Raw genomic sequence first — 27,728 nt, forward strand, 5'->3', positions numbered from 1 at the left:
ATACTGTGTGGTAGGAATTTGTGTATAGCCTATTATGATTATCAACTAGGGTACGGTATCGTGCGGGAGTGGCCTGAAATATTGTAAAGGGAAGAACATCCCGCTTTGATATGGAATTAATTCAAGTGTCTTTCCTATATTCCTTCCTTTTCCTCTCTGTCTTATACTGTGTGAGTTACCTATGCTAATGGTATTAACCATTTTCTTTTTTTGTCCCTGTTATATTACCTATATACCGTACATTGTGACTATGTATACTTGCAGTGCTTCAGCCATATACGTGCGTGTCAGGATGGTTTATTGAGTGTCTTTGTGTTTGATCCGGGTCACATAACTCTTCTCCATGTCATTCTGCATTGGTATTAAACGTGAGTATGTCAGCGGCCTTCCCCAAGCCTACGTATAGGAAAGTGAGTGATCACAGAGGAGCCTAGCGTTCCTTCGGCTAAATTGGGTCTTTAAATGTCGTCATTAAGGGCCTTATGGGCCCTGTTGGTCCTCTTCATAGATGACTAACGTTACGACGACGAAGTCACAATGTTAGAAGTACAGTGAGGGCACTCCAGTGTTCTCTGATTTCCCCGAGATTGATTCTGCGCTGACGTCACATTATAGACGCCTGAATCACTCTCCCTCTGTCTGCTGTGTTGTTTTGTATTGTAGTGTGTGTGTGTGTGTGTGTGTGTGTGTGTGTGTAACTCCTGTGAAAAAAGAATCATCTAATTTCCTGTGCTGGATAACCAATAGTAAGTGTATATATATATATATATATATATATATATATATATATATATATATATATATATATATATATATATATATATATATTTTTTTTTTTTCAAACTATTCGCCATTTCCCGCATTAGCGAGGTAGCGTTAAGAACAGAGGACTGGGCCTTTGAGGGAATACCCTCACCTGGCCCAATTCTCTGTTCCTTCTTTTGGAAAAAAAAAAAAAACGAGAGGGGAGGATTTCCAGCCCCCCGCTCCCTCCCCTTTTAGTCGCCTTCTACGACACGCAGGGAATACGTGGGAAGTATTCTTAATCCCCTATCCCCAGGGATATATATATATATATATATATATATATATATATATATATATATATATATATATATATATATATATATATTTTTTTTTTTTTTTTTTTTTTTGCTTTGTCGCTGTCTCCCGCGTTTGCGAGGTAGCGCAAGGAAACAGACGAAAGAAATGGCCCAACCCACCCCCATACACATGCCTTGATTCAATCCACTGACAGCACGTCAACCCCGGTATACCACATCGCTCCAATTCACTCTATTCCTTGCCCTCCTTTCACCCTCCTGCATGTTAAGGCCCCGATCACACAAAATCTTTTTCACTCCATCTTTCCACCTCCAATTTGGTCTCCCTCTTCTCCTCGTTCCCTCCACCTCCGACACATATATCCTCTTGGTCAATCTTTCCTCACTCATTCTCTCCATGTGACCAAACCATTTCAAAACACCCTCTTCTGCTCTCTCAACCACGCTCTTTTTATTTCCACACATCTCTCTTACCCTTACGTTACTTACTCGATCAAACCACCTCACACCACATATTGTCCTCAAACATCTCATTTCCAGCACATCCATCCTCCTGCGCACAACTCTATCCATAGCCCACGCCTCGCAGCCATCCAACATTGTTGGAACCACTATTCCTTCAAACATACCTATTTTTGCTTTCCGAGATAATATTCTCAACTTCCAAGTATTCATCAAGGCTCCCAGAATTTTCGCCCCCTCCCCCACCCTATGATTCACTTCCGCTTCCATGGTTCCATCCGCTGCCAGATCCACTCCCAGATATCTAAAACACTTTACTTCCTCCAGTTTTTCTCCATTCAAACTTACCTCCCAATTGACTTGACCCTCAACCCTGCTGTACATAATAACCTTGCTCTTATTCACATTTACTCTTAACTTTCTTCTTTCACACACTTTACCAAACTCAGTCACCAGCTTCTGCAGTTTCTCACATGAATCAGCCACCAGCGCTATATCATCAGCGAACAACAACCGACTCACTTCCCAAGCTCTCTCATCCACAACAGACTGCACACTTGCCCCTATTTCCAAAACTCTTGCATTCACCTCCCTAACAACCCCATCCATAAACAAATTAAGCAACCATGGAAACATCACACACCCCTGCCGCAAACCTATATTCACTGAGAACCAATCATTTTCCTCTCTTCCTACACGTACACATGCCTTACATCCTCAATAAAAACTTTTCGCTGCTTCTAACAACTTGCCTCCCACACCATATATTCTTAATACCTTCCACAGAGCATCTCTATCAAGTCTATCATATGCCTTCTCCAGATCCATAAATGCTACATACAAATCCATTTGCTTTTCTAAGTATTTCTAACATACATTCTTTAAAGCAAACACCTGATCCACACATCCTCTACCACTTCTGAAACCACACTGCTCTTCCCCAATCTGATGCTCTGTACATGCCTTCACCCTCTCAATCAATACCCTCCCATATAATTTACCAGGAATACTCAACAAACTTATACCTCTGTAATTTGAGCACTCACTCTTATCCCCTTTGCCTTTGTACAATGGCACTATGCAAGCATTCCGCCAATCCTCAGGCACCTCACCATGAGTCATACATACATTAAATAACCTTACCAACCAGTCAACAATACAGTCGCCCCCTTTTTTAATAAATTCCACTACAATACCATCCAAACCTGCTGCCTTGCCGGCTTTCATCTTCCGCAAAGCTTTTACTACCTCTTCTCTGTTTACCAAATCATTTTCCCTAACCCTCTCACTTTGCACACCACCTCGACCAAAACACCCTATATCTGCCACTCTATCATCAAACACATTCAACAAACCTTCAAAATACTCACTCCATCTCCTTCTCACATCACCACTACTTGTTACCACCTCCCCATTAGCCCCCTTCACTGAAGTTCCCATTTGCTCCCTTGTCTTACGCACTTTATTTACCTCCTTCCAAAACATCTTTTTATTCTCCCTAAGATTTAATGATACTCTCTCACCCCAACTCTCATTTGCCCTCTTTTTCACCTCTTGCACCTTTCTCTTGACCTCCTGCCTCTTTCTTTTATACATCTCCCACTCATTTGCATTTTTTCCCTGCAAAAATCGTCCAAATGCCTCTCTCTTCTCTTTCACTGATAATCTTACTTCTTCATCCCACCACTCAATACCCTTTCTAATCAACCCACCTCCCACACTTCTCATGCCACAAGCATCTTTTGCGCAAGCCATCACTGATTCCCTAAATACATCCCATTCCTCCCCCACTCCCCTTACCTCCTTTGTTCTCACCTTTTTCCATTCTGTACTCAGTCTCTCATGGTACTTCCTCACACAAGTCTCCTTCCCAAGCTCACTTACTCTCACCACTCTCTTCACCCCAACATTCTCTCTTCTTTTCTGAAAACCCATACAAATCTTCACCTTCGCCTCTACAAGATAATGGTCAGACATCCCTCCCGTTGCACCTCTCAGCACATTAACATCCAAAAGTCTCTCTTTCGCGCACCTATCAATTAACACGTAATCCAATAACGCTCTCTGGCCATCTCTCTTACTTACATACGTATACTTATGTATATCTCTCTTTTTAAACCAGGTATTCCCAATCACCAGTCCTTTTTCAGCACATAAATCTACAAGCTCTTCACCATTTCCATTTACAACACTGAACACCCCATGTATACCAATTATTCCCTCAACTACCACATTACTCACCTTTGCATTCAAATTACCGATCACTATAACCCGGTCTTGTGCATCAAAACCACTAACACACTCATTCAGCTACTCCCAAAACACTTGCCTCTCATGATCTTTCTTCTCATGCCCAGGTGCATATGCACCAATAATCACCCATCTCTCTTCATCAACTTTCAGTTTTACCCATATCAATCTAGAGTTTACTTTCTTACACTCTATCACATACTCCCTCCACTCCTGTTTCAGGAGTAGTGCTACTCCTTCCCTTGCTCTTGTCGTCTCACTAACCCCTGACTTTACTCCCAAGACATTCCCAATATATATATATATATATATATATATATATATATATATATATATATATATATATATATATATATATATATATATATATATTCACCATTTCCTGCGTTGGCGAGGTAGTGTCAAGAACAGATGAGCGAGCCTTGGAGGGAAAAACCCTCCGCTCCGACCTCTTGTTCTCACGTTCTGCGACACCCAGGGAATACGTGGGCAGTATTCTTTCTCCCCTATCCCCAGGGATAGAGTGCATTGGAACGATGTGGTATACCGGGGTCGACGTGCTGTCAATGGATTGAACCAGGGCATGTGAAGCGTCTGGGGTAAACCATGGAAAGGTCTGTGGGGCCTGGATGTGGAAAGGGAGCTGTGGTTTCGGTGCATTACACATGACAACTAGAGACTTGAGTGTGAACAAATGTGGCGTCTTTTATTTCTCTTTCTGGGGCTACCTCGCTGGAGGGGGGGGGGGGGTGGCAACGGGAATGGATGTAGGCAGCAAGTATGAATATGTAATGTGTATATATGTATATGTCTGTGTATGTATATGTATGTATACGTTGAAATTTATATGTATGTATATGTGCGTGTATGGGCGCTTATGAATATATATATATATATATATATATATATATATATATATATATATATATGTGTGTGTGTGTGTGTGTGTGTGTGTGTGTGTGTGTGTGTGTGTGTGTGTGTGTGTGTGTGTGTATGTGGGTGGTTGGGCCATTCCTTGTCTGTTTCCTTGCGCTCCCTCGCTGACGCGGGAAACAGCGATTAAGTATGATGAAATTAAAATAGATAAATAGAAAAAAAGAATATATATATATATATATATATATATATATATATATATATATATATATATATATATATATATATACACACGAACATAGTGCATATATTACCCCGAAACAAGCTAAGAGATTTTCACATTTATCTCCAAAGAAACTGTGGGAGATTCATCGTTACCTTCAAAGAAACTGTGGAAGATTCATCGTTACCTCCAAAGAAACTGTATGAGATTCATCGTTACCTCCAAAGAAACTGTGGGAGATTCATCGTTACCTCCAAAGAAACTGTATGAGATTCATCGTTACCCCCAAAGAAACTGTGGGAGATTCATCGTTACCTCCAAAGAAACTGAGGGAGATTCATCGTTACCTCCAAAGAAACTATGGGAGATTCATCGTTACCTCCAAAGAAACTGGAAGATTCATCGTTACCTCCAAAGAAACTGTGGGAGATTAATCTTTACCTTCTAAGAAACTGAGGGAGATTCATCGTTACCTCCAAAGAAACTATGGGAGATTCATCGTTACCTCCAAAGAAACTATGGGAGATTCATCGTTACCTCCAAAGAAACTGTGAGAGATTGATCTTTACCTCCTAAGAAACTGCGAGAGATTCATTATTACCTCCAAAGAAACTATGGGAGATTCATCGTTACCTCCAAAGAAACTGTGGGAGATTCGTCGTTACCTCTAAAGAAACTGTGGGGGATTCATTGTTACCTCCAAAGAAACTGTGAGATTCATCGTTACCTCCAACGAAACTGTGGGAGATTCATCGTTACCTCCAAAGGAACTGTGAGATTTATCGTTACCTCCAAAGAAACTGTGGGAGATTCATTGTTACCTCCAAAGAAACTGTGAGAAATTCATCGATGCCTCCAAAGAAACTGTGGGAGATTCATCGTTACCTCCAAAAAAACTGAGAGATTCATCGTTACCTCCAAAGAAACTGTGGGAGATTCATCATTACCTCCAAAGTAGCTGTGAGAGATTCATCTTTACCTCAAAGAAACTGTGGGAGATTCATCTTTACTTCCAAAGAAACTGTGAGAGATTCATCTTTACCTCCAAAGAAACTGAGAAGTTCATAGTTACCTCCAAAGAAAGTGAGAGGTTCATCGTTACCTCCAAAGAAACTGAGATTCATCCTACCTCCAAAGAAACTGGGAGAGATTCATCTCTACCTCCAAAGAAACTGTGAGATTCATCCTACCTCCAAAGAAACTGTGAGAAATTCACCTTTACCTCCAAAGAAACTATGAGAGATTCATCTCTACCTCCAAAGAAAGTGTGAGAGATTCATCTTTACCTGCAAAGAAACTGAGATTCACCTTTACCTATAAAGAAACTGTGAGAGATTCATCTTTACCTGCAAAGAAACTGAGATTCACCTTTACCTATAAAGAAACTGTGAGAGATTCATCGTTATCTCCAAAGAATCTGAGAGATCCATCGTTACCTCCAAATAAACTGTGAAAGATTCACCTTTACCTCCAAAGAAGCTGTGAGAGATTCATCGTTACCTCCAAAGCAACTGTGAGAGATTCATCAGCCCCACCCACGAAAGCTTGAAAAGATTCACTATTCCCATCACTGAAGCGATTCATCCTTGAGAAGAATCTCGAACCACCTCACCACCGCAGGTTTCCGAAGCGATGGAGACTTGGCGGACCAAGCGAGCTATTGATCCACAAACCACGATTTTACACGTCATTGTTGAGTCGGGTTGAACTCGTAGGTCCGTGGTTGTGGTGGAGCAGTTCGCAGGACATCTTGAGGAGTCCTTTATGTCCTCTGCCATCAGGTGGCGTTGACGGAGACGGTGATGAAGATCTCAGCCTTCGTGAACACCTGGTGACCTGGATCTGCATCTCCAGTCAGGCCATCCAATGTTATTTTTGGGATGGTTGTGGGCGTCGCTCGAGGCTGGAGTAATCTGTCTGGCTTCACCAGCGGCTCCTTCCAGTAGCCAGCTAGGCCTAACGTGAGTCTGTTCAGCACGAACGGTAAGATCCTTGAGCACAACGACAATCCCTGAACTCGACAGTGCGATCCTTACGCCACACGACGACAGTTCTTGAGCAAGACGACAGCCGTTGGGCACGACGGTGCGATCCTTGAGAACGACGACAGCCCTTGAGCAAGACGGTGCGATCCTTGAGTACGACGACAGCCCTTGAGCACGACGGTGTGATCCTTGAGAACGACGGTTACGATCATGTACCTTTGTGTTCAAGAGGTGTCGAAGCCTCTTGGATAACCCTGAGGAAAGAGGAGTATTAAGGGGACAAAGAGGCCTTACGCAAGGCATGAAGTGGGTCACTGGATACTACAGGAGAACTAAATGAAGAGAGTTGGATCACAATGCCACGTTAAGGTAATGCTACTTGATCCCCAGATGATGGTTATCGGGAACAAATATGAGAGACCTCTTGCGACGGCGGTGGCTGCCGGGTTGAGCAACCAAAGTGACGTTTTGTTCAGTTCTTACGCTGGTGATGTTGTTTGTACTGTTATATGACTCCTTGAAGAACGATAGTATGTTCCTCGGGGTTGATGATGATGATGATGCCTTGGCCTTTGAACGTTTCACCTCTCGCGCCTTGATACCGTTGTTGTCAAGGATCGTACCAGTCGTGCTTAGAGGTCTCGTACCTTTGTGTACGCTTAAAACACTTACTCGTGGCTGTGGGTCATTGGTCGGTTAACGGCATCCTCCAGTCACTGAATTCTTCAGAGAATTGGAAGAGTGTGTGTGAGGATGTTTGAGAGTTCAATTGACCTTAGACTCTGCTTAATGCTGTCGTGTTAAGGATGAAGTGTCAGCGACCCATACACGCCCACTGTCTTGTGACAACTTTCAGTAGTAAGTGTTGGTACACTCTGTACCAACGCACAATTCTACTAACCTAACGCATGTCCTCCTCAAAGGTGGTGATATCAGGCGGACCTGGGTGGATCGTGCGATATGGTGCGACATGAATTGGATGAAGGGGATTCTATGCATGTGGGGGTATTTGTATGATAATCCGTAAGGAGTTTCCTGTACGTATGCAGGGGAAGTTATGAATCCTCTATCAGCTCTCTTGGCTTAAGTTTATGTTCAGTAATGATATGTAAAAGATTCCCCCAGGCCTCAGTACGACCAGCACATCACCGGCCAACCTGCCTCCATTCTTCCCACCACTGTTTACTACCTTCTTCATCCTCATCTCTCAGTAACTGCTTTCCTGATTTGAACGAAGAACCCGAAAAGAAACGCTGACTTCTCCTCACTGGTTGGTTAAAATAAAGTGGGTCTCGCAGGCTTCTCAACCCTCTGGTGTCGCGTCAGGTGTTAACCGTTTACTCATGGATAGAAGTGCGACCAAAATACCTTGGTAAGGTGGCGAGGCAGTGGGTGGTGGCGAGGGTGTGGGAGGCTGTGGGCGGTGGCATATGTTGCCTCCCACCTCCGGAAGTGGCACAGGTATATGGCAGACTCACTACCTGACGCCCACTGGCGCCTCCGTGTTTCCCCCTCCCTCACCTACTGTAATGCCTTTCCTAACCTCATATTCCGTATACTCGGTCTGCATCCATGACTTCCATCTTATATTCAGTTCGTCTGAATGTCATATGTGCTGCCTTCTGTCAGTTGACCGTGGTCGCATTGCCCTCGCATTGTACATCTCTGATGAACAAGTTAAATGTAGGGCATAGACACAACGTTGTGTCTGTTCCAGATTTGTCTGGTTCCCCGAAAAGATAACCTCTGAGGTGACGATGTATCGTTTCAGTTCCTCTCAGATGATTCCCCCCAGTAACCTTGAACCCCTAAAGACCCTCTATCACACGAGCCATTTAGTGTTCCTGGCATTGCTCCTCCCTGGTTCCTCCACGAGGCATTGGACATACGACCCTCTGTAGCATTCCTCTCTGGTGGGGGCTTTCTCAGGGTCTTACTTTCTCGGAGCGCATATTTTCCGTCTTGTCTAACCCAGACTCCTTGCTTCAGTCAGTCTGGTCAGCGGGTGTCACCAAAACCTCTTGTTTACTTTCTGAATTAACGCTCTTTTGTTATCCCATGGCTCAGTCTGCCCTACTGTCCAACACGCAAATGTTTACCCTCTCGATTATTGATCTCCGGCTCTTGCTAATCCCGTAGCGCTTAATTATTTAGCTTTCTGGGGCTCTTTTTTTTTTTCACGTGGCTGATTAAAGTTCCTGTTCCAGGACTCCCACCTTGCCTTCTGCCTCGGTAAGTTGCCTAGCATAGCCTCACGGTAGATTACACGTAGAACTTGTTTTGCGTGGTTATTACACTCGTTTGTCTTTCCCTTTGCAGCAGCGGCAAGATTGTGTGGAGCGAGGAGGTCGTGGAGCGGGAGTTGGGCGGGGGAATATGGTCGGTGGTGGTGGTTGGGGGTTGGGGGTGACACGGACGGTAATCGAAGTGTGAGCGGGAGGGAGGGAGGGTTGGACAGGGAGGACCGGCAGGCAGGCAGTCGAGTGTGTGCGCGCACACAGGACACACTGTATGGCCTGTCGCTCCCCGCTGACGCTGCCGCCCACAACACTACACAGAAACACAGCTTCCTCACCACTGCCCAGAGGGATATATATCTTGCCTAAGTGCTCCCCTACTCTGAATTTTGTTTTGCTGTCCAGTGATTCTGTAGATATTCTAGACTTCATCACGAAAACTCTGCGAGTTTCCCCCACCAGATTATTTAACACTGGTGGATCCTTTGTAAGAATCTTACAATTCGAGCCGACCTGTGGTTGGCTGCAGCTTTCCTGTCTAAAATTCCTACAAGGAGAATCAGGAACACGGCGACTCTCACAGCAAACTGGCAACAATGGCGCAGAAAAGTAAATATGATATCACGTTCGACGAACGAGATTTGGAGGACCAAGAGGTAAGTGTGCGACTTGTTGCTCTCCTCTCTAGGCCGTTTTCATTGACTTCTTCACTCTAGTCATAGAAAATGTTGTTTATACTAACCCTAGAATTAGTTAGAATAATGTAATTAAAAAATAACATCACTGTTAATCATGTTACCGTAGGACGTGGTAGGAAACACACTTAGGCTGCCGTGTGGAAAAGCGTGGAAAATCCTTTTCATGCTTATCTGAAGTGTAGCGATATCAGCGGCTTTGGTGTTATGTAAGTCGGCGAGTGATAAAAGTGTGAGGACGGATGGCGGGGTGGGAGACTAAGGCATCCGGAAACTGGCAAGACGAAGGTGGCAGCTGCCTTTGGCGGCTCCTCCTTCCCTACCTAAACGCTATAATTTTAGCACAAGTGATGTAAACTTCTCATGGATAGGCAAGGCCGGCCCTTCATATGCACTATAAGCTCAGAGCTCAGGGCCCTGGCAGTTAAAGGGGACTCTTATTCCTAACCGTTTAAGGCAGCCTTCAGAAAGCAGGAAATGCTGCTCCAGACACCTTAGATTCTAAAATATTTCTGCGGGCATGCTCCCGGTCCCCCTCTGTAGTCGTGATTTTTTGGGGTAATTTGAAGGATGGAGGGGCCCTCAAAAGAGACTAAGCTTAGACCCCCGCAAAGGCTAGGGACTACCCTGTCCGGGATAGGCATGAATTACTGGCTAGTATAACCATGGACCATCATTGCCCCCTCCTACCCACCCCTGGATGGTGTTTGGACTGGTGAGATGGGCTGCAGGTTTAATGGAATCGTGTTAGCATGGTTGGGTCTCAGCGCGTAGCTCTCGCCGCATATCCCACGAGCATATGGGGTTCTCAAGGTGGTCCCCCATCCAAGCACAAACCAGACCTAAGGTCGCTTAACTATGTCGATCATGGGAGACGCGGACTGACGATGTGCACTGTATGTTTCCTTCTGTAGGGGGGTGCAAACACCCTCAGTGCTTGCTTGTCCTCTCTGGTGTTCCCAGATCCGAGGTGATAAACACCTTGGTGAATAGTGGCTGAGAGCGTACTTAACGTTGTAGATATGCTTGTCATAAGGCAATCAGGAAACCCCACATCTGACGACACCGAGCGATAGACTGGAACCTTCCACAGTGAAAGGTAGGTCGAAACATTCTTTACAGTGTGTGTGTGTGTGTGTGTGTGTGTGTGTGTGTGTGTGAGTCATGTAGCTAACAGTATCTTAACACTATAAAATACGGAGAAGAATGAGATTTTTTTTTTTTTGTCTACGAACAGTACGAGGTAGCTAGATTGTGTGCTGGCTGGAAAAACGCTGGTTGACCACAGGCTAATCAACGGTTGCGTCTTGTGATTTTAAGTATTTCGCGAGAATTTGTGTCGTGATGGCTGGCTGGCTGGCAGACGGAGACCTTAGGGTTTTATTTCACCACTGCCCCGCGCAGTAACACTGGAAGTATTCTGAGGGTAGATTCTGGGCCGGAATTTTTTTTTTTCTGTGTGTGTGTGTGTGTGTGTGTGTGGATTCCCAACACCTGGTGAGCACGAGGGCACGGGCGTTAAGTAGGTTTAGGCAAGCATGGGCCTTTAACCTGAACCTTAAAGGGTTCGATCAGAGGATATAGGCGCCTAACGTGGCACCCAATGGTTATCCTCGTCTTGTTTAAGGGTCGTACCATTGCGCTGTAGAGGCTACGTTCATGTGTCGTCTGCATGCATGAGGTTAGAAATATTCTCTCTCTCTCTCTCTCTCTCTCTCTCTCTCTCTCTCTCTCTCTCTCTCTCTCTCTCTCTCTCTCTCTCTCTCTCTCTCTCTCTCTCTCTCGTACCCTAGGACCTTCAGCCACAACACACTCCTGTCAAAATAAACGCAACAGGTGCTTTGTCGTCACAAAAAAAAAGAAAAGAAAAGGAAAGTCTGCATAACGATGAAGTCTTAAATATTTTCAGAATGTTGGAAATTTACAGTGGCAGTTGAGACAGTCCTCCCCTGTAATTAAAGTTGCCGGATATATATATATATATATATATATATATATATATATATATATATATATATATATATATATATATATATATATATATATATATCGCGGGAACCGTTTAAGTATAATTTTATATATATATATATATATATATATATATATATATATATATATATATATATATATATATATATATATATATATATGTAAGGACCTTAGATGACATTAACATTAATTATAGAATCCTTGCACCTTGACAATGGGCTCAAGTCTTTGCGTATTTTGTTATAGTTTATGTCTGGTGCGTCTCAAGGCTTCAGTTACGCCCTCGAGGTCGGCCAGCTGGGTGGGGTACGGAATTTTCTAATGTTTACAAAGAACAGATCACGGTATTACTACTCGAAGTGTATTTTGGGTGACGGGTCTCGGAACCGCTGCCAGACGCCGTCAAGGTTTTAGTGAGCAGTTGCTGCTGCTGCTCCTTCCCTCCCTCCCTCCCTCCCAAACCCGTCTGTTCTAGGGGCCAGCTTAAGACATCATGTTAAGGAGTTCATGTCCTCTTTATCTTCCCCCAGCATCATGATTCTCCCTCTTGATCTATCCCTGGGTCACACTTCCCACAGGCTCACTCTTTCTTGGTTTAGCTCTACTTGCCTCGCTTCATCTTAGCCTCATAGCTCCCCCTTCCTCCATCCCTGGCCCACTCCTCCCCTCCCTCACTCCTCTCTCAGACTGGCTCTTTCCTGGTCTTAATTTACTTGTCTCACGTCTTCCCTGCCTTGCCTTACTCTTATATAAAACCTCACTCCCTCCCTGCCTCACTACACCACTGCCTCACTCCTTCCATGCCTCACTCCTACACTGTCTCACACCTTCACTGCCTCACTCTTACACTGCCTTACTCCTTCCCTGCCACGCACCTACACTGTCTGTCTCACTCCTAATCTTCCTCACTTCTATACCGCCTCACTCCTTTCTTGTCTCACTCTTACAGTGCCTCACTCCTACATTGCCGAACGCCTACACCGCCTCACTCCTCCCCTCCTCTCTCTTCCCCTGCCTCATTACGTCCGTCCCTTCCTCAGTACACCCTCGCCTCACCAACTCTTTGTCTCGTTTCTTCCCTCCCTCCCTCACTCCCCAGGCTCGATCCTTTCTTGCCAAACTCTTCCCCTGCCTCATTCATTCCCTGTCTCACTCCATCCCAGCCTAACTCCTACCCTGCATCACTCCTTCGTTGTCTAACTCCCCATTTTTTCCCCCTGGTTCGCCACAAAGATACAGCATAACATGATCCCCCACCACACCCATCACATATCTTACTACCAGACTCATCACATGACACACCACAGGACCCCCATCACATGGCTAGGCCACCAGTCTCATCACATGGCCCTCCACCAGACTCGTCACATAAGTGGTCCACCGCTGTATCCATCACATAGGGAAAAAAAGAGGGATGTCGCTCTTCAAGACTCTATTACCCTCTTAAATAGACTCCTGCTGTGTACAAGGACGGGCTAATATTTAGAGTAGGACAGTGTGTGGGGGACATTGTTCACGGCTCACGTTAACACGGTAAAGGACCCAGTGCCACTGGGAACGGCTGAAATCACTGAGGCTATACTATCAGGTACGCAGGCGGGTGAGGTATGATTTCACTTACACAGTCGGGAAATCATAGGATGCACGGTTCCCAACCGACAGTCGAAATATAGCTTGCTCTTGGTGCGATAAGCTTGGACGAATGGAAAACATTACCACTGGGTTTGATGAGCCCTACATGGAACATCCGGGGCCCAAAACTGTTCACCACGTTGCCTAGAGCCGCTAGAAACATTGCATTGTGTACGGTGGAGAAGTTTAAGAGGGCTGTGAATGAATATTTATAGGGTGTGTCATACCAGCCAGCCTGTGGTGGGCCTGCGGGCCGCTGCGTCAAACAGTTTGGTCGACCAGTAAGCCAACTCAGCAGCTTGGAGTTAGTCTAGGCGGTAAAGGTAGATATTTGAAGTCAGTGCATGGCATACGCAAATAGTCATCCCTCAAGCTAAGCAAACGCTTGACCCACAGGCCGTCTAAACATCCAACCCACAGACCGTCATAGCACTTGACCCAGAAACCATCCAAACAGACTCCACGAGCCAACCTAACAGACGACTCACAGTTTAACCAAATAGACGACCCACAAACAAACTAAACAGACGACCCATAAACAAACCAAACACGATCCACAAACAAACCAAACAGACAATCCACAAACCAACCAAACAGACGACCCACAAACAAACCAAACAGACGACCCACAGACAAACCAAACAGACGATCCACAAACAAACCAAACAGACGATCCACAAGCCAACCAAACAGACGACCCACAAACAAACTAAACAGACGACCCATAAACAAACCAAACACGATCCACGAACAAACCAAACAGACGATCCACAAGCCAACCAAACAGACGGCCCACAAACAAACCAAACAGACGACCCACAAACAAACCAAACAGACGACCCACAGACAAACCAAACAGACGATCCACAAGCCAACCAAACTGACGACCCACAAACAAACTAAACAGACGACCCACAAACAAACCAAACAGACGATCCACAAACAAACCAAACAGACGATCCACAAGCCAACCAAACAGACGACCCACAAGTCTTTGTGGTAGAGGTTCGTGTGACGGATCGATGAAGGCAAACGATGCACACCTGCTGGCTTTGACGGTGTGTGGCCGCCTCCAGCTTGCATCGCGATCTGTCTGCCCTGGTGGGAGATTCTCCCTCCTCCCCTCCCTGCCTTGAGAGGAGGGTAAGGGGAAGTCTTCTCAGCCCTACAGCCACCTCCTTTCCCTCCGTCCTCTGGTAGAAGGGGAAGTGGGTATCTGCACTTTTCATAGTCTAGTCCCCTCCATATATCCCCAAGGGGAAGGGGTCTAGACTGTTCCACGACTCACGTCTTCTCCATGACGTGTTCTACACACACACACACACACACACACACACACACACACACACACACACACACACACACGCACATCCTTCCAGTCTCTTGGATACGATGTAAATGTCGCATCATACCTTTAAGAAAAGAGGCCGGGAAATTACACTGAGCTACAGATTGGCCTCTGATGAACGTGGTCTGTAAAATGCTTTGGAAAAGATGATCAGAAAGCAGATGGATGACTGTCTTCAAGGAGGAAGCTGCTTGAAGTGAGTCATACATAGCAGATCCCGTAGACCTCTGCAAGAGAGACTGTGAGCTCCATTTTACACAAGAGAAGGATAGGCTAATTGTGTCTTCCTAGACAACCAGAAAGCATTTGACACTATCTCAACGATGGTTTGGAAATTACCATCGCGGATGTCAGAGAAGGCCCTCCCGAAATGAGTTCGGGATCACCTGCTATATGTGAATGATATGCCCGAAGGACTGGACTCGTATGTGCTTGCGGATGTTAACAAGGGCATGAGGGAAGAAAATCATGATTACATCAACTAGCAAAGGGACCTTGGCAGACGCCATATATTGCCTGATACACGGTTGGCGAGATTCAAACCCGAGTGTATGGAGGGAGTAAATGAGGATGAAGCATAGTGAAAGAAGGTCTCGATACGAGCATCATCCAGCAAGAAGTGAACAGCAAGAATTCATGGGAAAGAGACTTTGGACCCGACATAATAGGAAGAGGAAGGCCTTTAGACTCAACATTGTATGTAACTCGCCTGTCGCCAGAGCTTCTCCTTAGAGGAACTGGTTAGGAGACAAACTGTCTTCTAACTTATAACCAAAATACATTGATAAGGAATTATATACAGCAAATTGTTCACAGTCTAGATGAGGCCAAATCTAGAACATGCTTCTGGGAATTTTGGTCACCGCACTTAAAGAAGCAGAAAGAACTAACAGAGAATGTCCAGAGAAGGACAACAAAAATGGTTCCAGAATTAAGAATGCTACAGAAAAGCAAGGGGTGACTTGATCACAATCTTTGAAGCTTCTAAACCAGTTTGATGATGCCGACGGCGAAAAGTTCTTCAAAAGGCGCAAAGATAGAGCAACCGAAGACCAGAACGAGTAAGTAGGCAAGAAATTTGTTCGAAAAGATGTAAATAAGTGCAGGAATGGATAGCATATGAAAGTTTAAGAATCTGTATAACAGAAGAGAAAATTCAAGAGATGAGGCCCCTAAGTGTAGAATTTTCCCCTCATCCTACACTGAGATGCAGTCACACACACACACACACACACACACACACACACACACACACACACACACACACACACACACACACACACAAGGACTTTAAACTCTGTTATTAAGAAACTCCTGCTCTACTAGATGGTAGGACCCGGTGACAGAAGGCCTGTATAGTGACAGTCTTGTCGGACTAAACATAATTGAATTTATGTGTGAAGGGGACTTGGGGGTCGACATAGCACCCGGAGTGTAACCAGAATACCACGATACGAGAATAGTAAATGAGGCATTATTCAATTATAATTATTACATTACTTTAATTACATTGTTCCCTTGTCGGCAGTGGAAGAAGGGAAGAACTGGTGTGTGTGTGTGTGTGTGTGTGTGTGTGTGTGTGTGTGTGTGTGTGTGTGTGGGAGGGTGTGTGTGTGTGTGTTTGTGTGGGAGAAGGGTAGGGGGTGATTACAACCAAATTCTTTGCATCCGATTGCCAATAACGAGATTGAAAAGTTCTTTTGGCACCACAGCGAAGAAGGAACGGCGGGTGGTCACAGCTATGCAGACATAGCAAGAAACATTTTAGAAAAGAACTGAATTATTTCTGTAGTAATTGTAGCAAAGAAAACAAGAGAAGTGAGGGTGGTACTCGGAGTGCAGACAGTATACAAAAACCGAAAGAAAAGACAGTGATACAGTTATAAGAGACGGGGGCTCCCACGAGTGTAGAACTCCCTCCCTGTGCTGTGTTAATCAAGTAATTGCAATTAAGTAATTTCACCCCCAAACCAGCACATTTAGACGCAGGCACACACATGCATAAACAAGTGGCCCCGTACATACAAAGGAGTATAAACGCACTTTCAAGGACGTCGTTAGCATTTAAACACAGGATGATTCACGGCACATTGGTGCGCGCGGACACACTCAGGTCAGGCAAGCACAGACTGTCCTGGTTTGGGTGACCTGCTTCCTCAGGTACGTGACCTGTGTGGGGAAGACGCTTGCTATGGCTTCAGTTGGCTACTCCCGCCTCCCACCTCGTCTGGCTACACACAAACACAGTCTGGATGGATAATAGACAGATAGACAAGCTAATACAAATAGACATAAAGGGGCGGGAAAAATAGATAGATAGATTGACAAGCATACAGACCTAGAGGTAGAATCATAGGAGCATACACTGTCAAACAGATATATTACCAGAGGGAACCGAGAGTAAAATCAGAGGTTGTTCAAGGGACAAGAGCTAAGGAAGGGATAGCACTACTGCTGAAGCAGGAGTTGTGGGAGTGTGTGAAAGAATGTAAGGCAGTGAACTCTAGACTGAAGTGGGCAAAGATGAACACAATGGTCAACTTGCGTTCACCAACAGCCGAACCCCGTATGATTCTTGACAATGTTAGTTTCTGGAGTCTGGGAAGCATGTAAGTGGACTCTCTCTCTCTCTCTCTCTCTCTCTCTCTCTCTCTCTCTCTCTCTCTCTCTCTCTCTATCTCTATCTCTGTCTATCTATCTATCTATCTATCTATCTATCTCTTCTCTTCTCCTCTCTCATCTCCCCTCCCCTCCCCTCCCCTCCCTCTCTCTCTCTCTCTCTCTCTCTCTCTCTCTCTCTCTCTCTCTCTCTCTCTCTCTCTCTCTCTCTCTCTCTCTCTCTCTCTCTCATGATTAGTTCATTACAGTAACGTCCGAAAGTTTTATGCAGAGGAAAGAGAATGGACACTTTTTCCTTCGATTTTGTTGAGGCAACCGAGAAAGTAAAGCAAAGAATCTTACTAAAGAATTTTGGGTGAACCAAGGACAAGATACGAAGATGGACTGGAGTCTTTAACTAACAGAAAGTTAGTAGCTGATGATGATGATGTCCTGTTTGGGGTAAAACACGGAACAGTGTTTATATCCCCTCATCTTATCAGGGGTACCACAAGCAAAGGTGTTGTGTCTTATCAGGTGTACCACAAGGAACGGTGTTGTGTCTCATCCGGGGTACCGCATGGAACAGTGTTAGCCTCACTTCTTTTTTTATTATAACAACATCAGACATCGACAGAGGAGAGAAAGTCGGAAGCTGATGAAAATAAAAAGACCTCACATACAGTCTACAAATGGGGAGACGTGAACCTGGTGGAATTTCACGAAGACATGAGCAAAATAAGTCGTGGAGCGACTGATAATAAAGCATTAATGACTCAACATACAGGCCCAGTAGGGAAGGTGATGGAGTGTGAGAATGTTCATCAAACATGAAAGAATTATCACAGATGAAGAACTGCGGTTCAGCCGAACGCATTGAGAACATTGCACTGTCGAGCCTTGTGATGACTGGCAAGATAATGAGAACTTTCACAACAAGAGACGGAAAACTGTTAATGAAAATGTGTAATTCATATACATGTTGTGTCGTATGGATACCAACAAAACGAACGGAAGTAAAACAAGAGAGAGTTCAGAGTGACTTGAGCATAATCGAGGTGGATGGAACGTACGAACTACCATCTGGAAGCTGAGTGGAGGTGGAACACAATGAAAGGAAGACCTAGCTAGCCACGATCACCATCTTGCTGTAAACAGATCGCAACAATGTGTTTGTTTTAGTACTCAGCCGATTACCAAAACTCACCATATGAGTTGACTCGGCGAGGACGTAAAGTTATCTGCTGGCGAAGATCAGACTTTGCTTATTCAGGTGCTTGATTAAGGGAATGTTCAGAAAATATTTACATTTTATCGTAGACCCGAAGTCTGAGTTAGGCATTGGAAGTTTGGTCACCAACACTGGTAAGAAGAATTATAGGTCTCAGTGAGAGTCTACAAGGGGAGGGTGGGTAGAAAGACATCCCCAAGAGCTGGGTAGCCGAGTTACAGGAAGAGATGCCGAGTTATAGGAAGAGGTGCTGAATTACGGGGAGAAGTTAGGAGGCATATGCTTGCTAGAGGATTGAAAGAAGAAGGTAGGAATGATCTCATTCTTCAAGATTCTAAATCGATTTCCCAGATGCTGACATGCTTTTGGAAGGAGTTTGGAATGACTAGTGAGCTTAACAAGAAACTGAACAATGAATATCTTAGAAAAAAGCCAAGAAATATTTTTACAGGAAAAATTACGAATAACTGGAGCAAATCAGTTAAAGAAATGATTGAAAAGAGAGTTTAAAGATTTGGTAAAAGGTGCATTCTAATTAAGGTAGAGATTGGAGGCCTCACGGGTATAGTTCCCGCTCCTCGTATTGCACAAGTAGGTAATTACATGTAAGCACACACACACACACACATACACACACACACACACACACACACACACCACAGTAACTCAGGTGAGGCGGGTTGAAGGTGATGTGGTCTTTCATCCTGTACACACAGCACCAAGAAGACATTCACTGAAAGAACTCCCTCTCATCACAAGAGTCTGAACCCCCTTGGTCGCTTTCAGTATTCTCGATCCAAAATTTACTAGGACGGCACCTGAGTTTGGGAAATATACTCAGTTGTTTCAGGGATGTTTATCTTATTATGGAACTTGTTTGAGCTACGATGTGAGACTTGTTACGACACTTTATCTGGTGTTATTGTAATTCCACCGAATATATTTTTTCTTCGTGGTGCTAGAAGTAGTAGCGAGGAGGATGTGCCTTCATATGGAAGTGATCGTCTTGAACGAGGACTGATCATCTGTAACAAGGGCTGATCATCTGCAATGAGGCCTGATCATCTGTAACAAGGCCTGATCATGTGTAACAAGGCCTGATCATGTGTAACAAGGTCATCCCTGAAAGAGTGATGAAGAGCTTATGTACTTTTTATTTATTTATTTATTTAATTATGACCCATAAAGTTATAACGGATGTGGCTTGTTGAGAGCCACTCTCACCAGCGAATGGTGGAGGACCCGGAGTCTTTTCCTGGGGCTCTGGAGACTCGTTCCTTCTCAGGGTGGGAGCGGCATGAGCAACGAGGCTTGAGGTATCTTTCTCAAGAGAACTGTGTGTGTGTGAGGGAGTTTGGAATATGTTAGCCTGGGAGGACTTGGTTGTAGGGTAGATGAGAGGGAGACTTGCCCACTGTGAGGATCTACAGTACAGCTGGTGAGGGTAAACACAGATGAGAGGACGCCATGACCGACGACTTGGGACTCAAAGCCAGTAACTAACTTAGGGAGGAAAGTATCCATTGTTCGTCCTTGAGGAGGAACTGGCCAACGTATCCTTAATAGTATGGCTAAAGATGAAGAAAATACTTTATTGATTATTGATATTAAGTAAAGTGACTGATAATTACAAATGTCTCTGCTCAAATCTCACAAATGACGCTTTCAGTGTATTTTTTGAAGTTGGGTCACTGTAGCCATTAGGTTACCAGAGTTACCGTATCCGAACTCCCATCTTTCCCTCTTGTGTTGGGTCGAGTCGTTGGTAGAGGGGGAGGTTTGCCTCTCATGTAGCCACCCTCCCCTACCTCTCTAGCCCCATCTCCCTGGATGGCCGGCCGCCAGGCGCACTACGCAGCCGTACATGAACTGACATCGTCACTTCTTTGTGTAAGTTTAGAATTTGTTTTTCATTTTTTTCCCCTCTATATATAACCAACATTGGCATTTTCTTTCTTTGTATAGTTGGGATAGCATCCGTACCCCGCAGACTTTACATTCACCCATTTTTCTGAGTGCACAGACAGTTGCCATAACCATCCTAGCCTTGCTGTGTTTCCCACACATGCTGTCAACATTGCATAACCTCCCACATATCCCCAAGCTTCACCGTCTTTGCCTATACGTTTTACCTGGTTACCAACAATCCTTTCCTCTCCCCCTTTGTGTCGGTCTCTTGTCCATTTTGTTAGTTATTTTCTGCTCCATCTTGCTGCTTGCCTCACCATGAAGCAGGGCCCTTGTTGTTCCGTGGTGGTGGTGGTTTGTGCGTCGACGCACGTCACTGGGAAACTGACGCGGGGTCCAGGAGGCAGCGATCAATAGTTACCATCCTAACCCCCACAGAAGGTCTCCCTGTCTGCCCTTCCTACACCACCAACGACCTGACCATCGTCACTCCTTACCCTGGAAGTCAGTCACCAGCGACGCTTGCCAGCCAGTATCTACTTGTTCCAAATCATCTAATTACTTGAGTAGTGTCTTAATACCATGTTTCAATCTGGTAACTTCACCTCTATGTGTGGAATTTATATCGCATTCGACCATGCCATTCGAAGGGTGTGAAGCTACATTGTTTACTAACGAAGTTATCTGCCATAAGTTAGATCTTATCCCACGAAGGCAATATTGTCTAGGATCATTCATAGGAACACTAAGGTATTCCTAGTTTTTCTGACGGGAAAACTCTTCCTTCCCTCCCCCCCCCCCTCCCCCCAACGAGAAAAAAAAATTGATTAGAATATGACACAAAATTGTAGTGTCGGGAGAGACAGCGAAGCACAGTGTACGATGAGGAGGCACAGGGGCCAGTGTTCTGTCCCTCTTTGTATAGACGGAAAGTGGGTCGGGCATCCTGGCAACCCTGGTCTCAGGCATCCCACCTCACTGGCACTTAGCCCACTAGCACCAAGGTGGTGGAGTTACTTTCGTAAAGACCACATGAATTAAAGAGGACGGTTTAGAGTGGGCCGTGGCATCTCGCGAGACGACCTGTCTTGCTTTAATAATGACGCACCTCGAAGGCTTTTGTTAGATGAGAAATAATTGTGCTCCGGTTGTATGAAGGATGATTCTGCAAGAAAAAAAAATAAGCTTTTTCTTCTACTTCGTATGCATTCCTGTTCATTTACATATAAAATGTTTTAACAGTGGACTGCTGTAAGTCCATATTATAGCTGAACTATGGAAGATGAAATTAACGTTTGTTACAACATTTGTAGATTGAGCTTTAATATGTAATAGAAGTCGTTTCATGACGTGATTCTTTAGAAATGAACTGCATTGTGAAACGCTGGTAATAATACCTCGTACTGCTCTCGCAGTCATCCTCGATAATGATCCTTAGATTGCTGCTGTCTTACGGAACAAGATAGTGGGAATTTCCCACACACGCAGTCAAATTGCATAATACCCGTGGCATACCAGAGTCCTCATAGACAGTTGTAACAACCATCCTAGCCATGCTGTGTCTCCCCACACATGCTGTCACCATTGCACAAGAACCCTAAGGTTACAGGAATAAGTCGTTTCTCCACGAATGTATTCGTCATATCCTAGCTGTATAGGTTAGAAACATTTTGATTCGATAGTAGACATACATCCTGACTTGCCATCCTTACCACACTTGGTGGTCGACATAGTTCTGCCATTTTTCTACAAACGCTGGTGAAATAGCCTAACTCCATTGCCAACAATGGGAGTTGGACCATCTTGGCTTCCTGGTTGGTGAAAAAAGGAATCACAAGATGACCCCATTCTAGACACAGGCCACGGGACATACATTACCCCCTTCTAAAACAGAGTTCTCACTCATAATTTGCGTTCCATTAGGAGAGAAAATGCAAGATTTGAAAGCTATGATGGAAAAATTGGCCACTCCCCATTGGACTGGAAATGGCCACTTAAAGGCTCCATATAATGTGATAATTGCTTCTACGTGTAATTTTCGTCGTTTCGGCTCTTACGAGTCCAGAAATAAATCGCTTCGGATTGAACCATCTAGAATTAGAGGGAACACTGAAGAACGTGCGTACATTCCATTTAAAAGAATTTCCGTCATTCTTTTTGTCCTATCCCTCGTCTCTCTACCCCAATTTTTTTATCGTTTTTTACCGTAAACACACAGAGGCACGTCTTGAATATATGGTAAGAAAAAATGTCATTTATTGGTTGGGGAACATGCAACAGTTCAAGCGGCTGAAGGAGTTAACAGTACAACCTTTTTCGTGGAAGTCAGGGTTGACCTGGCCGTATCTCTCTGGTATTTATTAAAGTATATATATTTTTTCTTATATCCTCGGGAGTATTATCCATATTTATTACGCAGACAAGTCTTCGGCAGTATTTATGAGATGGATGTAGTAGTCTCGTTTTTTGTCTCTTGCTCCCCATTCCGCTGTCTATTTTTCTTTTATACATTCCATTTAATTCATTAAGCTGAGACGCCCATCATTCTTTTGACTTACTAGATGACAAACATTTCGCAAGAATGTCATGAACCCAACACAAACCAATATTCACATATGTATTGAAGAAACTTTTCGTCTTGTTTTTTTCGTTTTCGAATTTGTGCTGTAATTTCCTAAAGTTGAAGAGGCTTTAGGAAAGATTCTGTATGAATCACCTCGTTATTATTGGTGGAAAGCGCTCTGAAGGATATATGTTTACGTAGTTTGCAGTTGGTATGATAGCACGTCAAGGGAGATGCCACCTTCGATTGGGTTGTATCACTGACTGCGACTGGAAGGGAGAATTTGAATGCGAAGTTGAGTGATGTGGCGATTGAGGATGAAATTTGGGAGGCATCGGGTATTCAGTATTATGAATGGAAATGGTGAACAGCTTGTGGAGTTGTGCTGAAAAAGGACTGGATGATTGTATAAAAAGAGGAACATACTCAAGTACACATATGGGAAGAAGAACAATGGCGGACGTTATTGGATTATGTGTTCAGTGATAGGTGTATAAAAAAGACTTTTGAATGTAGACGTGCTGGGAAGGGCAGGTGTTTGCGGCGTCCGATCACTATCTTGAGGCGAGGGTGAAGGTTTATAGAGGTTTTCGTAAAAGAGGAAACAACGTGGGTGAGAAGAGAGTGCAACGGTGAGAGTAAGTGAGCTTGGAAAAGAGCCTTGTACGAAGAGATACCTGGAAGGAATGAGTGTACAGTGGCAAAAAGTGAGAGTAAATGAAGGAAGGGGAGTGGGTGAGGAATGGGAGGTATTTAGGGAAGCAGTGCTGGCGTGTGTGACAGATGCAATTGGCATGCGACAAGTGGGGGATGGACATATCAGAAAGGGTATGGGTGATGGGATGAAGAAGTTAAGTTAGTGTTGAAAGAGAAAGTAGAGCCTCTTTGGCGATACCCTGCAGGAGAGTGCAAATGACTGAGGGACGTATCAGACCCAGCGGTGGGAGGTCAAAGGAAAGGTGCAGCCGTTCAAAAAGAGGGCGAATGAAAGTTAGGGTGAGCAAGTATCAGTAATCTTTAGGGAGAATACGATGTTTTGGAAGGGGTTAATAATATGCATAAAACAAGAGAAATGGGGACGTCAGTGAAAAGGGGGGGGGGGTGAAAGGTAGTGATGAAGTGAGGCAGAGATGCAGTGAGTATTTTGAAGGACTGTTGAATGTTTGAAGACAGGTGCTAGATGTACGATGTTTGGGTGGGGGTGGTATGCGAAATGAGAGAATCATGGAGAGTGGTATGGTGAAAAGAGAAGAGAGGGTGAAACCCTTACGAAAGATGAAATGTGGGAAGACGACCGGAGTTGATGGCATTGCAGCTGAATTCATTAAGAAAGGATGACTTTGTTGTTGATAACTGGTTAGTTAGGATTATCAATGTATGTATGGATCATGGTGAGGTGCCTAACGATTAGTGAATTAAATGTATAGTGATATATAAAGACAAGGAGGATGAATACAAGAGTTCAAATTACAGAGGTATAAGTTTATTGAATATACCTGATAAGTTGTATGGGAGAGTAGTGATTGATAGGGAAGACATGTAAAGAACATCAGATTGGTGAGGACGTGTGGTTTCAGAAGTGGTAAAGGTTATGTAGATTAGGTGTTGACTTTAAAAAATGTATGTGAAAAAGACTTGGATCCGTAGAAAGCATATAATAGGGTTGATAGATATTCCTTGTGGAGGGTCTTAAAATTAAATGGTGTGAGAGGAAAGCTGCTGGAAGCACTGAAAAGTTTTAATCAAGGGTGCTAGGCATGTGTACGAGTAGGAAGAGAGGAGAGTAGATGGTTCCAAGTGAAGGTTGGTCTATGGTAATGATGTATGATGTCACATTGGCTGTTCAGTTTGTGTATAGATGATTTGGGGAGGGAGATAAATGGAAGAGCCTTGGAGAGAGGGGCGAGTATAGAGTCTTTAGGGAATTGGAGGACGTGGGAAGTGATTCGGTTGTTGTTTGCTGATGATACAGCGAGGTAGCGTCAGCAAAACAGACAAAAAAAGGCCACATTCGTTCACACTCAGTCTCTAGCTGGCATGTGTAATGCAACGAAACCACAGATCTCTAGCCATATCCAGGCCCCACAGGCCTTTCCATTGTTTACCTCAGACGTTTCACATGCCCTGGATCAGTCCATCGACCTCGGTATACCACATCGTTCCAATTCACTCAATTCTTTGCACGCCTCTCACCCTCCTGTATGTTCAGGCCCCGATTTCTCATAATCTTTTTCAGTCCATCCTTCCACCTCCAATTTGGTCTCCCACCTCTTGTTCGCTCCACCTCTGACACACATATCCTCTTTGTCAATCTTTCCTTACTCATTCTTTCCATATGTCCAAACATTTCAATACACCCTCATCTGCTCTCTAAACCACACTTTTCTTTATTTCTACACATCTCTCTTACCCTTTCATTACTTACTCGATCAAACCACCTCACACCACATAGTGTCCTCAAACATTTCATTTCAAAAACATTCACCCTCCTCCAAACATACCCATTTTTGCTCTTCGAGACAACGTTCTCTCTTCTTCAACACATTCTCCATCGCTCCCAAGATTTCCCTCCTCCCCAACCCTGTGACTCACTTCCGCTTCCATGGTTCCATTCGCTGCTAAGTCCACAACGAGATACCTAAAACACTTCACTTCCTCCAATTTCTCTCTATTCAAATTTACATCCTAACTAACTTGTCCCTTCAACCCTACTGAACCTATTAACCTTGCTTTTATTCACATTTACTCTCAACTTTCTCAGTCACCAACTTCTGCAGTTTCTCACACAAATCAGCCACCAGTGCTGTATCATCGGCGAATAACAACTCACTCGCTTCCCAGGCCCTCTCAAAACCTCTTTCATCACCTCCCTAACCACTCCATCCATAAACAAATCAAACTACCATGGGGACATCACACACCCCTACCGTAGACCGACCTTCACTGGGAACCATTTACTCTTCTCTCTTCCTACTCGTACTCATGCGTTACATCCTTGGTAAAAACTCTTCACTGTTTCTAGCAGCTTATAGTCTTAAGACCTTCCACAAAGCATCTCTGTCAACCCTATCATATACCTTCTCGCTATCCATAGATGGTACATACAAATCCATCTGTTTTTCTAAGTATTTCTCACGGACATTCTTCAAAGCAAACACCTGTTCCACACATCCTCTACCACTTCTGAAACCACACCGCTCTTCCCCAGTCTGATGCTCTGTACATGCCTTCACCCTCTCAATCAATACCCTCCCACATAATTTCCCAGGAATACACAACAACCTTATGCCTCTGTAGTTTGAACACTCACCTTTATCCCCCCTTGCCTTTGTACAATGGCACTATGCATGCATTCCGTCAATCCTCGTTGCTGCCGACTGTTTCAACAGTCAACGAACAAAACCACTGTATCTTCATACCTTCATTAAAACTTATTTATTGTCAGTCAGCACAAATAGCAGTGCCACAATTTCTAGCAGTTCCCTAAAGTACTTCTTCCATTTCCTCACGTTCTAGAAGTTGCTATTACCTAGCGTGGCTCGGCTTGTGAAGCACTCCATTATTGATGTTAGGCCCAGGATACCATCAATCCATACACACAGCTAGGCTCCGGTGTCCACGCCGCCTGACCTAAATAGCCATTGAGAGAAGAAATGAGTTTAAAAGGTCGTAATTCTACAGAGAGGACATGAGTTGGTCTTATGTAGCAAATGATGTTGGCATAAAGTTCTTAACCACGTAGTGTATCGCATGGTCAATGCAGCCACCGCAAATAGCAACAGTAATAGTGGGTAACACGCTAGTTAGCGTGGTGATGGCTAACATGAGATAGAGGAAGGTGCAGGATGCAGAGGTGGTGGTGTCGTGCTGCACGAACTGTGTCTGTGTGCCTGGCCGACCTATCCACTCATGAAACCTTTCGTGGCCGGCTCGGTACCCGCCCCCTCAACACACACACACACAGACACACACACCAGAAAGGTTCCCCCACCTCCAGCCAGTGTTTTGCTACGGACTACACTCAAGAGAAACGACGATGACCATGGGATGTAAACAGTGTGTGTGTGTACGGAAATGAATAGATCGGTGACGAACATGATGAGCCACATGGGACATTTTAGTGCACGAGAACTGAGCCATTGCTATGCTTTCTTGGCCTTGGAAGAGTTAACCTAAGATGGCTGACGGCCACGTCACGAACTCCACTGAGCTTAGAAGTATTTTATGATCTCATGGATCCATAGATCCGCATTTAATTAAAGCTGATGAAATCAAATGACTATGAATGTAATTGTTTACTCTTGTTCTATAAGGTTAGCCATATTTATCATCCCGTCGTTCCTTCTGTGCTGTGTTGCGGGGTCTAATAGCCACACTTATCATCCCGTCATTGCTGTGTTGCGAGGCCTCACAGCCAAATCTGTCTTGTATATTCCCCCCAACTCTTATTCTATGTCCTCTAGGCATGCCTCTATACAATATTCATTCTGGGATGTTTATTTCATTTTATTCCTTAGGGGGAAGTCGGCTGTTATAGTGTATTTTGTCGGTTATACTTGTTATCAACGGCTGGGCTCACTAAACCCAAAGCCCAACACACCGAGTCTACAGCACGACAGCCGTAAGCGTCATTCGGATGGATTGTACAGTTCGTTCGTCAGCGTGGC

At 44.4% G+C, this 27,728-nt stretch overlaps 1 protein-coding gene across 4 annotated transcripts in view; it reads left to right on the plus strand.

The window, feature by feature from the left end:
* Positions 1-27,728, plus strand: part of LOC139746768 (sodium- and chloride-dependent glycine transporter 1-like) — a 457,242-nt gene that overhangs the window by 250,054 nt on the left and 179,460 nt on the right. For 2 of the 4 annotated variants that reach the window (XM_071658277.1, XM_071658278.1), the window contains exon 1: positions 9,331-9,753. The exons of the other annotated variants lie outside the window; for them this stretch is intronic. In XM_071658277.1, the coding sequence (XP_071514378.1) occupies positions 9,694-9,753 (60 nt within the window). In that variant the 5' untranslated portion in view covers positions 9,331-9,693. Of the gene's footprint in view, positions 1-9,330; positions 9,754-27,728 lie in introns of those variants that run through there. 4 annotated transcript variants of the gene reach the window in all.

The sequence above is a fragment of the Panulirus ornatus genome, chromosome 66 (assembly GCF_036320965.1).
Source record: "Panulirus ornatus isolate Po-2019 chromosome 66, ASM3632096v1, whole genome shotgun sequence".
Taxonomy (NCBI): domain Eukaryota; kingdom Metazoa; phylum Arthropoda; class Malacostraca; order Decapoda; family Palinuridae; genus Panulirus; species Panulirus ornatus.